Genomic DNA, 12,500 nt, shown 5'->3' on the forward strand with positions numbered 1-12,500 from the left:
GTCCGGACTATCGGCGAATTGGACGACCGTATCGATTTCCTGACAGGCCGTGAAAATGTGCCAACAGACAATTAATCAAGAGAGGGCAAGGATTAAATACAGAGTAGGGATAAGGGGAAGTGAAGAAGGGAGAGAAAGGAGAGGAAAGTACATGTGTCTTGGTGATTCGTACCATTCTCCTTTGAAACGGTTCTCCTTCTTCTGCAAGTGTCTGATTTGCATTGGATGCTCGTCAAATGTCTGCCGATATGGTGGGTGAAGTCTAAACAAGGCATGCTACTTTCATCTGGGTCCCTTTGCCTCATTCTCCAACAGCCAGAGCTCACAAAACCATGCCATGTTTCCACCATCCAGTAAGTCTTCATCCATGAAACCCTTCTGATTACCATGATGGGAACACATACACACTCTCACACACATACCCGCGCACACGCGCGCACACACACACACACACACACACACTCTCTCACACACACACACACACACACACACACACACACACACACACACACACACACACACACACACACACACACACACGCCATCTGACACCGTCTGAGCTCAAACTAACTGCAACCCTCTGCCATGGTACAAAACCCTTTTCCTTCTCATTACTCAGGCTCTCTAAACGTGCCCCTCTCTGTTGCACGAGTAGTCCAGACAGATGTGTCATTCCACAACCCAGAGAGCAGAACCCTCCACAAGCGCTGCCATTCCTGCCGGGGTGTTTAAGCCTGACCGGATCGCAATTTTGTCGTAAATCTGTCCACTCGGGCCTGTTTTCACTGTCATTTTCCTAACTATGGGCTAGAAAATACGTGAGATTTATCAGTCCCTCTAGTCATTCTGGCTTGGGGCGGAGAGCTGGGACCTAAAGCTGATCACTCGAAAAAACTCCATCTTTTCCAGTTGTGTGCCGAGAAGATTATGGCCATTCAACTTGATGGCGCACACTCAACGACACCTGGTAGTCCAAACACTTTCTCAGATATTCAAATATTCAAACCGAAACCGACTCTTTTGACGGACACTACTGTTTCTCTTCAAAGTTAAGTGCGGCGCTCTGTAACTCACGGCCGAACGACACTAATAACAGCAAGACGACTTTAAAGGCCGAGAGCTGAAAGGTTGCATCTTCGCATGCTTCTAGTTGGACATGTGAGATGCGGTGGTGAGAGGGCTTCGAGGTGCATCTGTAAAGACTCTGCGAGGAGAGCCTTGGGTTACTTTACGCTGGCAGTTACAACCCTTCCCTCGTGGAGTAATGTGTGTTATTTGCATTGGCTTCTCGTGAAACCATCACCAAGGATCGTAAATGACTTCATAAATTACAGTTTTACCTCCCCGTGCCCCTTGGAATAGGTTCGGACAGAAAAAAAATAAAAAATCAACACCCAGAAGGAGGGGGGAAAAAAACGACCCGGAGCCCATTTTTGTGATTTATACACTGTCCTGGAGGAGACAAGGGGAGAATCTCAATTTTCAGCGACTCCCAAAACATCTCCCCAGCTGGTTCTCATTTCGGCCTGACAGGGCCTGGATCGGACTGGGCTGTCTCTCCGTCTGTTTCCGGCTCCTGCTCCACACACCCCACCTCTCGATCCCACCCCACCCCGACCCTAACCCGATCCATTCCATTTTCGCTGAGCTGTGCGTTGCTGCAGACACTGGGTGCTATCTCTCACCCACACGAATTTGCATTCAGTCTTCGCTGCCACCCGCACTTCCCCTCTCTGCAGATTACATATGTCTCCACGTCGCCGTCGTTCGCTGATTACACCTACGCTATCGGAGATGTGTATTTAACTCATTTGGCGAGGCCTCGGCCAGATTTGTGTCTTTGTAATTACGAAAGATTAGGGACTAATATCTAATTATGCTTTAATATGTTTTAATGCATTTTTAATGACAGCTTGGTGGTGGAGTTGAAACCCAAGAGTCTCGCGAAGGGAGGAAGGCTTCAACTGCGAGGGAATCTTGGCAATCGCTGCTGGCGACCGCGAGGAAGACGTTTAGCTTTTTTTTGAAGGCCCCCGCTCAGACGCTGGCACCAGCACAGTTGTCTGCTCGTCATCTGCACTTGAGCAAAATTTGGTCTAAGGACGGAAAAATGAGGAGGAAAAAGACCTATGTGCTCAAAAATAAACCAAAGCGCATAGGACTTGCACACTCTCATAATTAGCCGACCCCTAATTGGATGGATCTTGAGGTTTGGTAAAAACCGTGCTGCTTGTTGGAGAGTTCTGAGTCAAGGTTTTTTTTCTTTCCATATTTCACCATTTATTTTGTCCTCATCAAGATATGGAAATCCGAGACCGAGCAGATTTAATATTCAAGCTCAGACTCGAATATTGAGAATTAGTTCAAGGCAACAAGGCCCGCACACTTCATTCATTATTCATGTTTATTTTTTGCCTCCTTTCTCCATCCTCACAATACCTCCTTGAGAACGCCAGTACATGTATTATAACAACACAGATCCTCTTTGTTTACTTGAATCAAGGCGTCACGCTACGCATTCCATTATGCGAGCCCAAACGAGGGGGGAGGGATACAAATTTCATTGTGAGCCTAATCAGCGAGGCCTGACGTCTATTAAGTGGGTGCTGTTAATTAATGCCGCATTGTCAGATGCACTGAGTCACTTTCACACTCGACGCATAAATTAAAGCTAATGGGAGCCGACGCCCGACCCGGCTTGCCATATCTGACGATGATCGGAACATGACAGCCTATCGGTCGCCCTGAATTTTTTTTCGTTTTTTTCTTGCGGCGAATCGATCGTTAGATGACGACAGCGCTTATGCGGGTCGTCGTCACCGGGTAGGATCGGTTGTGGCGTAGAATATGTAAACTGCACCAACTCTCAAACAGTATGTGGCACGAGGCATACCAAGGTCACGAATACACGAGCGCCACACAAAAGCCTGAAGGCAATTATTTGAGACGAGGGCCACTTTGCTTAAATGCTAAAAAGCGCTAATGCACTTCCTGCTGTGCAAATGTGTTGCGTACTGTAAAAAAAACGCGCTGGCCCAAGGAGATGCCTGTGGCAGTAATAAACATAATACAAGCGTGCTTTTTTTTCCAGCGAGAGGTGGCTAGACAACATGGCAATTAGCGGCCTTATCATTATAGGCTCGCTAATGTGGCGGTGGGGGCATAGAGAGGCGGCCTGACCTTGCAGAGAGAGGGCTTGTTACTGGGAATACGCTACAACACTATGGAGGGGAGGGAGAGAGAGACAGAGAGAGGAGGGGAGGGAGAGGGAGAGGGAGAGAGAGAGAGGGCCAGCAGATAGAGCAAATATTCGAGAGAGGCACACAGACATTCTCCGCTTGGCTTTTCTCAGCAAGACTTTGGCAGACAAGACGTAAGACAGCCATCATCTTGCTTCTAGCTGACAAGCTCTCAACACCTCAGGAACCACGAGACCCCATGACAGCAGCGAGAGAGCGGGCTCTACTTTGAAAGCGGCAAATGGGGCTACGATCTACCAACAGCCCCAGAGTGCAACGCTGTCAGCTTGGCTCTTCAAGTCAAGTTTTGACCACTGAATAGTTGGCACGAATAACTTTAAATTATTTACAGACCTAGATTGGTCTGCTGGATGCCCAAAACCTATACGCAACCAATACCCAAAAGCTCAGCTAACCTGAGGTCCACTTTAACATTTAAAAGAACATTAGTATTCAGTCCACGGTTGTGCTTGGGAAACGGCTGCTACAGTATTTTGTCCATTCCAAGCACATGTGAGCTCCAGGATGGTGGAGAGCTGATTTTGAGGTTTGCTTACCGGTGATGTCGTGCTGCTTGAAGGAGTCGCTGTAGATCTGGTGCTGGTTGGGGCAGTGCTTCTTCAGCCACTTGCAGACGTCCTGCTGCGTCCACAGGGCCACCGGCTTGGAGAGCTTCACATTTCCTGGCTGGAGGACAACAGATAAAAGAGCTTAGAGCCGTGACTGCAGCAGTCTGGGATCTAAGGGTTGGCAAAGTAAAGTACAGGTACATTTTCAGATGTGGTTATTGAAATTCCACTCTTCACATAAGATGCTTTTATTGCATTTTCGGTCCACAATGGTGCCTCATATTTCTTATCTCACAAGTTTGACATTTGAAGCCCTCTTTAGAACACGCTTAATATGCATTAAATTCTGCAAGACATTCCTAACACCACAATAAATACGGGCCTAATTAAGCAGCCTCAGCTAGAGCAGGGATACAGAGTACATTTTGTATACAAATAACAAAACGTGAGTGCTACTAAGGTCAGGAGAAGATGGGAGTGTGACTCCGAATGCTAAATCAGTCAGTCCACAGACCATTACTTGACTTGGTGCCTTGGAAAAGGTTGGTAAGCCTTTTAAAGGCAAGTGCCGAATATCATTGACTTAACAGTCAGGCAAAACCTCTCAGGCCTCAGCATGGAGGGTCAGGGAGGGGGAATTGGGTTATCAAGGTATGAAGGTAAGTGGGTAGTTGAGTGGACTGTTCCTGCCCCTATGTCACACACACACACACACACACACACACACACACACACACACACACACACACACACACACACACACACACACACACACACACACACACACACACACACACACACACACACTAACACACACACACACACACACACACACACACACACACACACACACACACACGGCACATTCATTGACAAGCCATTCTTCTCTTCATGAAAGGCCCTTGATTGAGAGGCAGTAAATGAGAGGGCTGTGTTTTTTCTCTTGTTGTTTCTGAAGAGTGGCGTGATTGAACCAGCCAGCGTTGAGAGGCCACACACTCCTGAATCCCCCTCCATCGTTTCATCTCTTATCCTGTTTCTCTTGTAAATCTTCCACTTTTACTGCAAGGAAATTAACCATCTCAGGTTATTAGTAAATAAGATCTTCTACATCCAGACTGGGATCTATTACTACATTACAACCACCTGCGGTACTTTTATTCCATATCATTTTATTATTTTATTTAGCTCCATTCTATTCTACTCTTTTGTCTGTGATTAACAGGTGGGCAACCACCAAGGGTATACAGACGCAAATACAGACGAGACCATGGCAGAATTTAAGAATGTGACATTAGTGCTGACTGGTTAGTCTTCATAACGGCTGATGTTACTAAAAAATGGAAGGCTTGCATAAAATGACACTATGGTCGGGGATGACCTTTCCTTTAGTCATTAGGGTGTTTCAGGGGGAAAAAATGATGAGTCACTTCTAAAATTTCATGCCAAAAATTATTACAGTATCAAATGTAATCCACGTCGCCCATGACAATGCCTGTCGGTGTCCAAGGTGAAGCATCCCTGCAGTCTGCTCTTGATTTGCAAATGTCTTCTTTATTAGCAGCCCAATATGTCTATGATTGGTCATTCCTTTGTTTAAATGATGGCCACTTCCACCAATAAACTTCCTCAATTTTGCCCACGGGCACTAGTAATTAGATTCAGCTGAACTTACAGCACCACGGCTGCTGAAGGCAGTAACTCCTCACAGGCTGTAAAATAAATGCCACATTAGAGGTTACTGCCAATGGAGACAGTCAAATCTCGTTGAATGGAGGGTTACAGTGAATAGTGAGTTTAGTATGAACGGAGAGTGCTCGAAATCACAATGGAAAAATAACCCATTGGACTTAATTGTAATTTGCACTTAAAATAAATGTCTAAGCACAGCTTTTACATTTGAATGCAACATTTCTTTTTCTGGATTACAAAATTGATTCATGATGTGACTACTGTACTTTGTTCCAATGGAATAGTTTAAATCAACTTTGCATTAAATATACATGCCACTTCAACTCTATTGTGTTCTACCTACAGCTTGAGGCTTGTATAGAGTAGGCCATGAATACTGCAGTGCCAATGTGAGCAGAAGATATTTCACAGTCACTGCTTCCTGAGATGAAACATCCTGAATAAGATGTGCCTCTGTCATCAGCAGCATTCATTATGGTTAGAGACATGACACCCGGAACCACAGTCATATCTCATGCATGCTCAGAACCTCACACACCTAACACACTCATGTGAACATTTCTGGCAACACTGATAGCTGCTTGATTATCCAAGTGTTCTTTTTAAGGCTTATGGGAACACAAAGAAGTGGCATCAAAGGAACATGTGATGATTTGCCTTTCTGGTTTAGAAGTGGCTTGGGTGTTTCACATTACAGTAATCTCACATGATTCTATTGGATAAATTCCTTTCTGTGGCAAATATGTTGGTTAAATCTAAAAACATCGTGCTTTGAATAGTTTGTTCGATTCAGTGTTTTGTTGTTTAGTTAACTGTGACAACCCATCTTTTTTTATGTACAGTGAGTGACCTTCCATGATTCGATCATATAAATGGAATGCTCAATTGGAATGATTATTCAAACATAGTAAAGATGTGTGTCATACCAAACTTGGCTGGTTAATTTAATTGTAACATTGTGTGGTTTCGCAATTGTTCAGCCCTGACCCTCCCCTCTCTACAATGCAGCATACTACAGTATGAGAGGAGAACACAACAGCAACTAGCAGATGTGCAGAGAGCAAACCTCAATCGCATTTCCCACCTTAAAAGACATGCTAGCGACAGATGCTTGCACCTTCCTTGCTAGCACCCTCTCCTCCCATGTCTGAAGCTGCGAATTCAAGTCCAGCACAGGACCGTGAGCAGTGCTTGTCCACACAATTTATTTAATACTAATAAGCACTCAGCAGCAATACCTGTCAAGTATTGAGTACCTAACATCAGAACTTTAGAAGATTATTCTGACGACGAAACGAGACGTGAAGAACTCTTCAGACTGGTCCCAAGGGATATTAGGGTCCTTTAGTTCGAAGCTTCTTTATATAACGGCTCACCATTCTTTCTCAATCGTATCTTCAGAAAGGCGGTTTTTAATTCAGACTGGGGGCTAGTTCTCCGATGTTGTGTTTAAGTGTGCAGGGCCTCGCCCGCAGCCCTGCAGCTCCTCAAACAGGATGGGATTGGACGCGGAGCCACATTAAGATTCCAGGGCCAATTAGAGCGGATGACTGACAGCACTGCACTGAGCAAAAGGAGGGATGAAATAAAGAACATGACAGGAAGGAAAAGCATAAAAACACTTTTAGAATTGCTGCGTGTGTGTGTGTGTGTGTGTGTGTGTGTGTGTTTATGACTTAGAGAGAGAGAGACAGAGAGACAGAGAGAGAGAGAGAGGAGGGGATTGTATCACTCTGAGCTACCTGTGCTTATACATCTGTGTGTAAGCATTGCAGGCTACTTCTGTTTGAGTATTTGTACGTGTGTGTGCTTGTTTTTTCTGTGAGAGAGAGTGTATGTGTTTGCATGTGAACATGTGTGTCACTCTGTTCTTGCCATAATTAAAGACGTTATACAACTGAAGTGTTTCGCGTGTTACTATAGCAACGCTACAAGGACAACAGAGAAAAATAAGAGTGTGTAAAGAGAAAAGAAACATGAAGGCAAAAAATCTCAAGTGAAAAGAGAACCTGTACTGTATCAAACTGTGAGATTTACAGCAAAATAGAATGCATTTATTACAATTTCTCGATGAATATGATTTAACACTTCACAGTCATCTTAAATTATAACCTAACTGCTACTCATTGCGTGCAAGACATACTTTTAGCATTGAACTGTTCACATACACTACTAACAATATTATTAATAATAACAATAACTATAATCGTCATTATTGTCAGTCCTGCAAAATGCTACTTCTCTGCATTATTATTATAATTTTTATTATTATTACACATTATTTCTATTCATATTATACATTCTATATTATTATTGTCCATTCATACTGATCACATTCTCACTGCATGGCATGTTTTATGTGTTTTGGATACTTTTACCAAGACGTGTATTTCTTTTAAGTGCATCTGACCTTTTAACATCAGTCCACGGACAGATGCAAAATAGCCATCTAGGCTAATTCTGGCACATTTATATTTAATATCCATATCATATATTACATTCTAATCAAAATGAAAATCATCATCATCACCATAATAATAATATCTGAATGTGGCCATTATTGGTTTCTCATTCATCATCTGCTATATCGGCAGCCCTGACAACAGCCGTGTTTTATACATGCAGCCAGAGCGCCACCCTGTGGACAGTCTGTTTTCCTCAGGACACAGACAGGGCTGATGATGTGTCCTCCGGACGGCCACTAGCAGTGCCCGAGTCCAGACTGCCCTGCGGCGCTATGAGACACACTGAGGCCCAGTGTCATTCCCCCTATCAATGCCTTTCAGTTAATTAACTGCCCAGGCTCCTCAGATGAATTCAAAGCCAATCTTTCGCCTCTCCCTCTTGCTCTCTCTCTCTGTCTCTCTCTCTCTCTTTCTCTCTCTCTCTCTCTCTGTCTCTCCCTTTCTTTCAGTCCTGGAGCACAGAGGCAAGAAAAAGGCTGGCTGTTAATTATACCGTGGCGTGTGTTGATGAGTCCAGCTACACCACGGGCGAGGAGGGAGGAAATGGGGGACGCGCAGGGAATTGGTAATGGCTAAAAATGGCCGCTTGAAATTGGATTTGGATGGCGTGCAGGCATTGTGGCTCCCATCAGAAAGAAGAAGAAAAAAAAAACATTATTACATAAGGCGGCTGTTGCGGGAGCAGCTTGGTGGAACAGGGTGGAGCCGGCGCAAAGAGAATGCTAATACAGAATGCTAATACTCTTTTGCAATGGGTCAGACCCGCGTGTTCATATACCTTGAGCTACACTTGCTGCATTGTAGGCCTTCAGAAGTAAGCAGTGGTAGCAAACAGCATTCAGGCTTAAAGGGACACTTCACCGATTAGCATTCAGCTTTGTATCTTTAGAAAACCAGTCATGTTTTTGAATGGTCGTGCATCATTCCCTCAGTTTGCCTTGAGATGGGAGAAATACGGATTTCAATGTTGGACTTCCTGCTTTCAATGATGTTAAAATCATAATTTTACATCATTGAAAGCAGGAAGTCCTATTCATGGGTTTCATTGAAATCCGTATTTCTCCCATCTCAAGGCAAACTGAGGGAATGATGCACAACCATTGAAAAACATGACTGGTTTTCTAAAGATACAAAGCTTAATGCTAATCGGTGAAGTGTCCCTTTAATTACTGTATGAATCAGACTAGTCTCTTCCTGGTTATCAACTAAGCTGTTTTGTACAGAGTCCACCCAGTCGAGGTAATACAATTTCCAGTCAGAATCTTCCTCAGAAGTAGTGACATAAGAACGCTGTCACGACAAGTGTTGAGAAAGACAAGACACCCACAGGTCAATTCAGGTTCTTCCGCATTTCAGACACACAATAGACAGGAACGGGAACGATAAGATGCTCTGATGGACGATAAGGAGTTCATTTGTGTTGCTTCAATTGTCTGGATCCAGTTACAAATTGTCTGAGTTACCTGAGTTACAAGTTTGACCTTGTATGCATGCACGTGTGAGTGCATATGAGTGCCAGTGTCAAAGGTTTCATGTTGTGGTGTGCATTTTTTTCCCAACAAAAATCTAACAGTAAAAGTGTTTTTCCAACAGTATTTTTCACCTACATGTACAATCGATATACATTGTATATATATTTTTAATTGAAACATCAAGGTGTTTTTACACAAGTATGAAATACAAAACACTATGATGTTTATCACATAGAGTAATTCAATTAAACTCAAAACATGTGATTCTGTTTGTGTGTGTGTGTGTCCTATCTTAATTTATGGTAGTCTAGGACATGTGCACAGACTCTGTTAGAGGCTTGCAAATTGCTGGACTGAGTAAAATGACCTCTTAGCGATTAGCCAAATACTTTTCTGCAGCGATGCCACCTCTATACTTCACATACATAGCCTATTTATTTATTTATTTATTCATGTTTGTATTGTCTAGTGAGACATAACAGGCTCTTTGTCATTATTTTGATGCTGTGTTGTTTTAATCAGTATTGGTCATTCCAAATAAAATAATGTGTGTGTGTGTGTGTGTGTGTGTGTGTGTGTGTGTGTGTGTGTGTGTGTGTGTGTGTGTGTGTGTGTGTGAGTGTGTGTGTGTGTGTGTGTGTGTGTGTGTGTGTGTGTGTGTGTATGTGTGCGTGTGTGTGAAAGAGAGACAGAAAGAGAGTTTTAATCTCTTCCTCTATCTGGACACTAAACTCTCTACTGACCTTAGAGAGTTCTGATTCTGAGACAGACCGCTGGGGTGGGGATCGCCTCTGGAACGCTGGGCTCCGCTCGGGAAAGGTGGGACTACTGTCCTCGTCCAATCCCAGGCTCTCCTGCTCGATAGGCTCCTCCTCCAGCTGAGAGGTGATGTCCTCCGAGCACACCTGGTGGTCGATGCCGTTCTGGCTCAGGTTGCAGTGGACAGCTAGAAGGTACACAAACAAACAAACACACAGACAAAAAAAATAACAGAAAAAAATGAGACTTCTTGGAAGTCAGTACCATGAAAATAACACCAGATGGTGCTCTCACTTCCCCTCAGAAGACATACCCAAATTTGAAACACCAAACAAGTTCTAACACACTCCTTACATCTAATACTGCGACTCATCTCTCATTTTCTGTCTAAACTCATGTAGGCTCACTGGTTCAAAGGCTTGCTGAGGTTTCAAGAGAATCATCGACTCCAATTTGTCTTCAGGATTTTGTGATCTGGTGTGGCAGTTTCACTCTAAATAGCTTCTTACACCTCAGCCCACATACTGTTTATTCCAAACCAGTTTTTTGTGGTCTGATGTACTGTTAAGATAAATGAAAGCTTTATCTCATCAGAAACTGAAGAGGGTTGTGCGGCAAAAGGGACTGTGGAAGTCTCTCTCTCACACTCTGTAATTACAAACAAGCATCTGGGTAATTTGCTCAGAAATCTGTCTCCGTGTGATGGATTTGGGTTCTAATGGTAATTCTGAGCACCACAGAGATTTAAACCTCCCCCAGATTATGGCATCCGTCATTTTAATTGTCACAGGAGGTTCAAATAGTGTCTACCAGAAATTAGCTGTTGGGTTTACTGTAATCACCTGGTGCTCCCCTGGTTGAACAGATTCATTGTGCTTCGACACTAACTCACACCCATAATTATGGTGTATGAGGAAGTCATACAAGGAAGGATTTATTTTTCGGCGAGTTACTGTAACGCTATCATGTTCCAGGAAGAACACGCCAATGCATTGTAATAACTATTCCAGAGGTGGCCATTAAAAAGAATTACAGATTGCGGTCAGGCTCTTTGATCAAGACAAATTGCATGTCTTTGACAAATTAAATTGGTTCACTTCCTTGTTGTCACACAGAACACAACAACTGTCAAGTGGCTTGCCCCTAAGGCTCTGGAGCTGCTATATCTGTCAGCATTCACTAAGGGGCGCCAGACTTCAACACGTCAGGGCATGCTGAGGTAAAAATGAACACTTAACAGTCTGTAGGCTCTGAATAAATCATGCATCCTGATAACCTAACACGGCAAAAATAATTATGACTTAAAAACAAAAAGTAAATTCGTGTTACCTCACTAGTCCCTCTTTGGGATTAAACTCTCTTGCCCTGATTTTCAATTGGTGCAGGAGTAGGTCAACATAAAATAACCATGAGAATTACATTCCTTTTCAAATCAGAGCCATTGCAGGAGCACAAATCCATGTACTACATATATGTGATGATAAGACTCTTGTACCCAGTCCACCCTGCAAAAATGGGAGGCATTAATATGCAGGGTCCAAGATCTCATGCCCCTTGTGCAATGAGTTGCCTTTATGTGTGAAATACATATTGCTGTTGAGTGTTTTTTTTCTCTGTAAAAACGTAATGATCTTGTATTTTCTATTTTCTACTTATTTTTATTTCCACTCTTTTACCATGTGTATGGATTACTATCTAGCTTTCATGTAACCGTCTTGCCACCCCCCCCCCCCCCTCCCCCTTCCCCTGTTTATGAAACTCAATAAACAGTTGATAACAAAAAAAAAAAGACTCTTGTACCCACTACCCTGTGAGACACATCCTCCCTCCACAACATCCCTCAGCTGAAGGACAGGGTTATGGGAGATGAGAGAGGAAGAGGAGAGAGGAAGAGGAGGAGGGGGAGAAATGACACTTTGGCTAAATCCATCACGCTGGCCCGAACTTGAACCGCGGCCAGACGGTGGACGCTTGCCAGGGATCGTTCCGGGCCGCTGCCGGCCGCCAATTACAAGAAACCCGACCAGGAATTAACGAAAATAAAAACCATGCCCTTCCCCATAGCTGTGGCCCGGGTAGGCGGGCAACTGCCACTCTCAGACGACACGCCATTCACGCCTTGAGGACAACCGGAAAACATCAAATGTCAGGCGAAGCGCCTGTGAGCGCAGTGTCCTCACGAAGCTCCCAACCAAGGCAATTTGTCTACAGCTAAATGCTTGCGAGCTGAAACAGTGTGAAGATTTAGAAACAACATCCGTCAGCAAAGGAAGAAGAATCAGTGATACTTAATTTGTCCCAAAA

At 43.8% G+C, this 12,500-nt stretch overlaps 1 protein-coding gene across 3 annotated transcripts in view; it reads right to left on the reverse strand.

Annotated features, from left to right (window-relative positions):
- The window catches only part of samd12 (sterile alpha motif domain containing 12), a 70,487-nt gene that overhangs the window by 49,038 nt on the left and 8,949 nt on the right, over positions 1–12,500 (reverse strand). For 2 of the 3 annotated variants that reach the window (XM_062530186.1, XM_062530183.1), the window contains exons 2-3: positions 10,181–10,383; positions 3,797–3,926 (exon numbers count right to left, since the gene is read on the reverse strand). In XM_062530186.1, coding sequence (XP_062386170.1) covers positions 3,797–3,926; positions 10,181–10,383 — 333 coding nt within the window. Of the gene's footprint in view, positions 1–3,796; positions 3,927–10,180; positions 10,384–10,550; positions 10,655–12,500 lie in introns of those variants that run through there. The other variant, XM_062530184.1, reaches the window with a different exon arrangement.

Source organism: Sardina pilchardus, chromosome 24, assembly GCF_963854185.1.
Source record: "Sardina pilchardus chromosome 24, fSarPil1.1, whole genome shotgun sequence".
Classification (NCBI taxonomy): Eukaryota; Metazoa; Chordata; class Actinopteri; order Clupeiformes; family Clupeidae; genus Sardina; species Sardina pilchardus.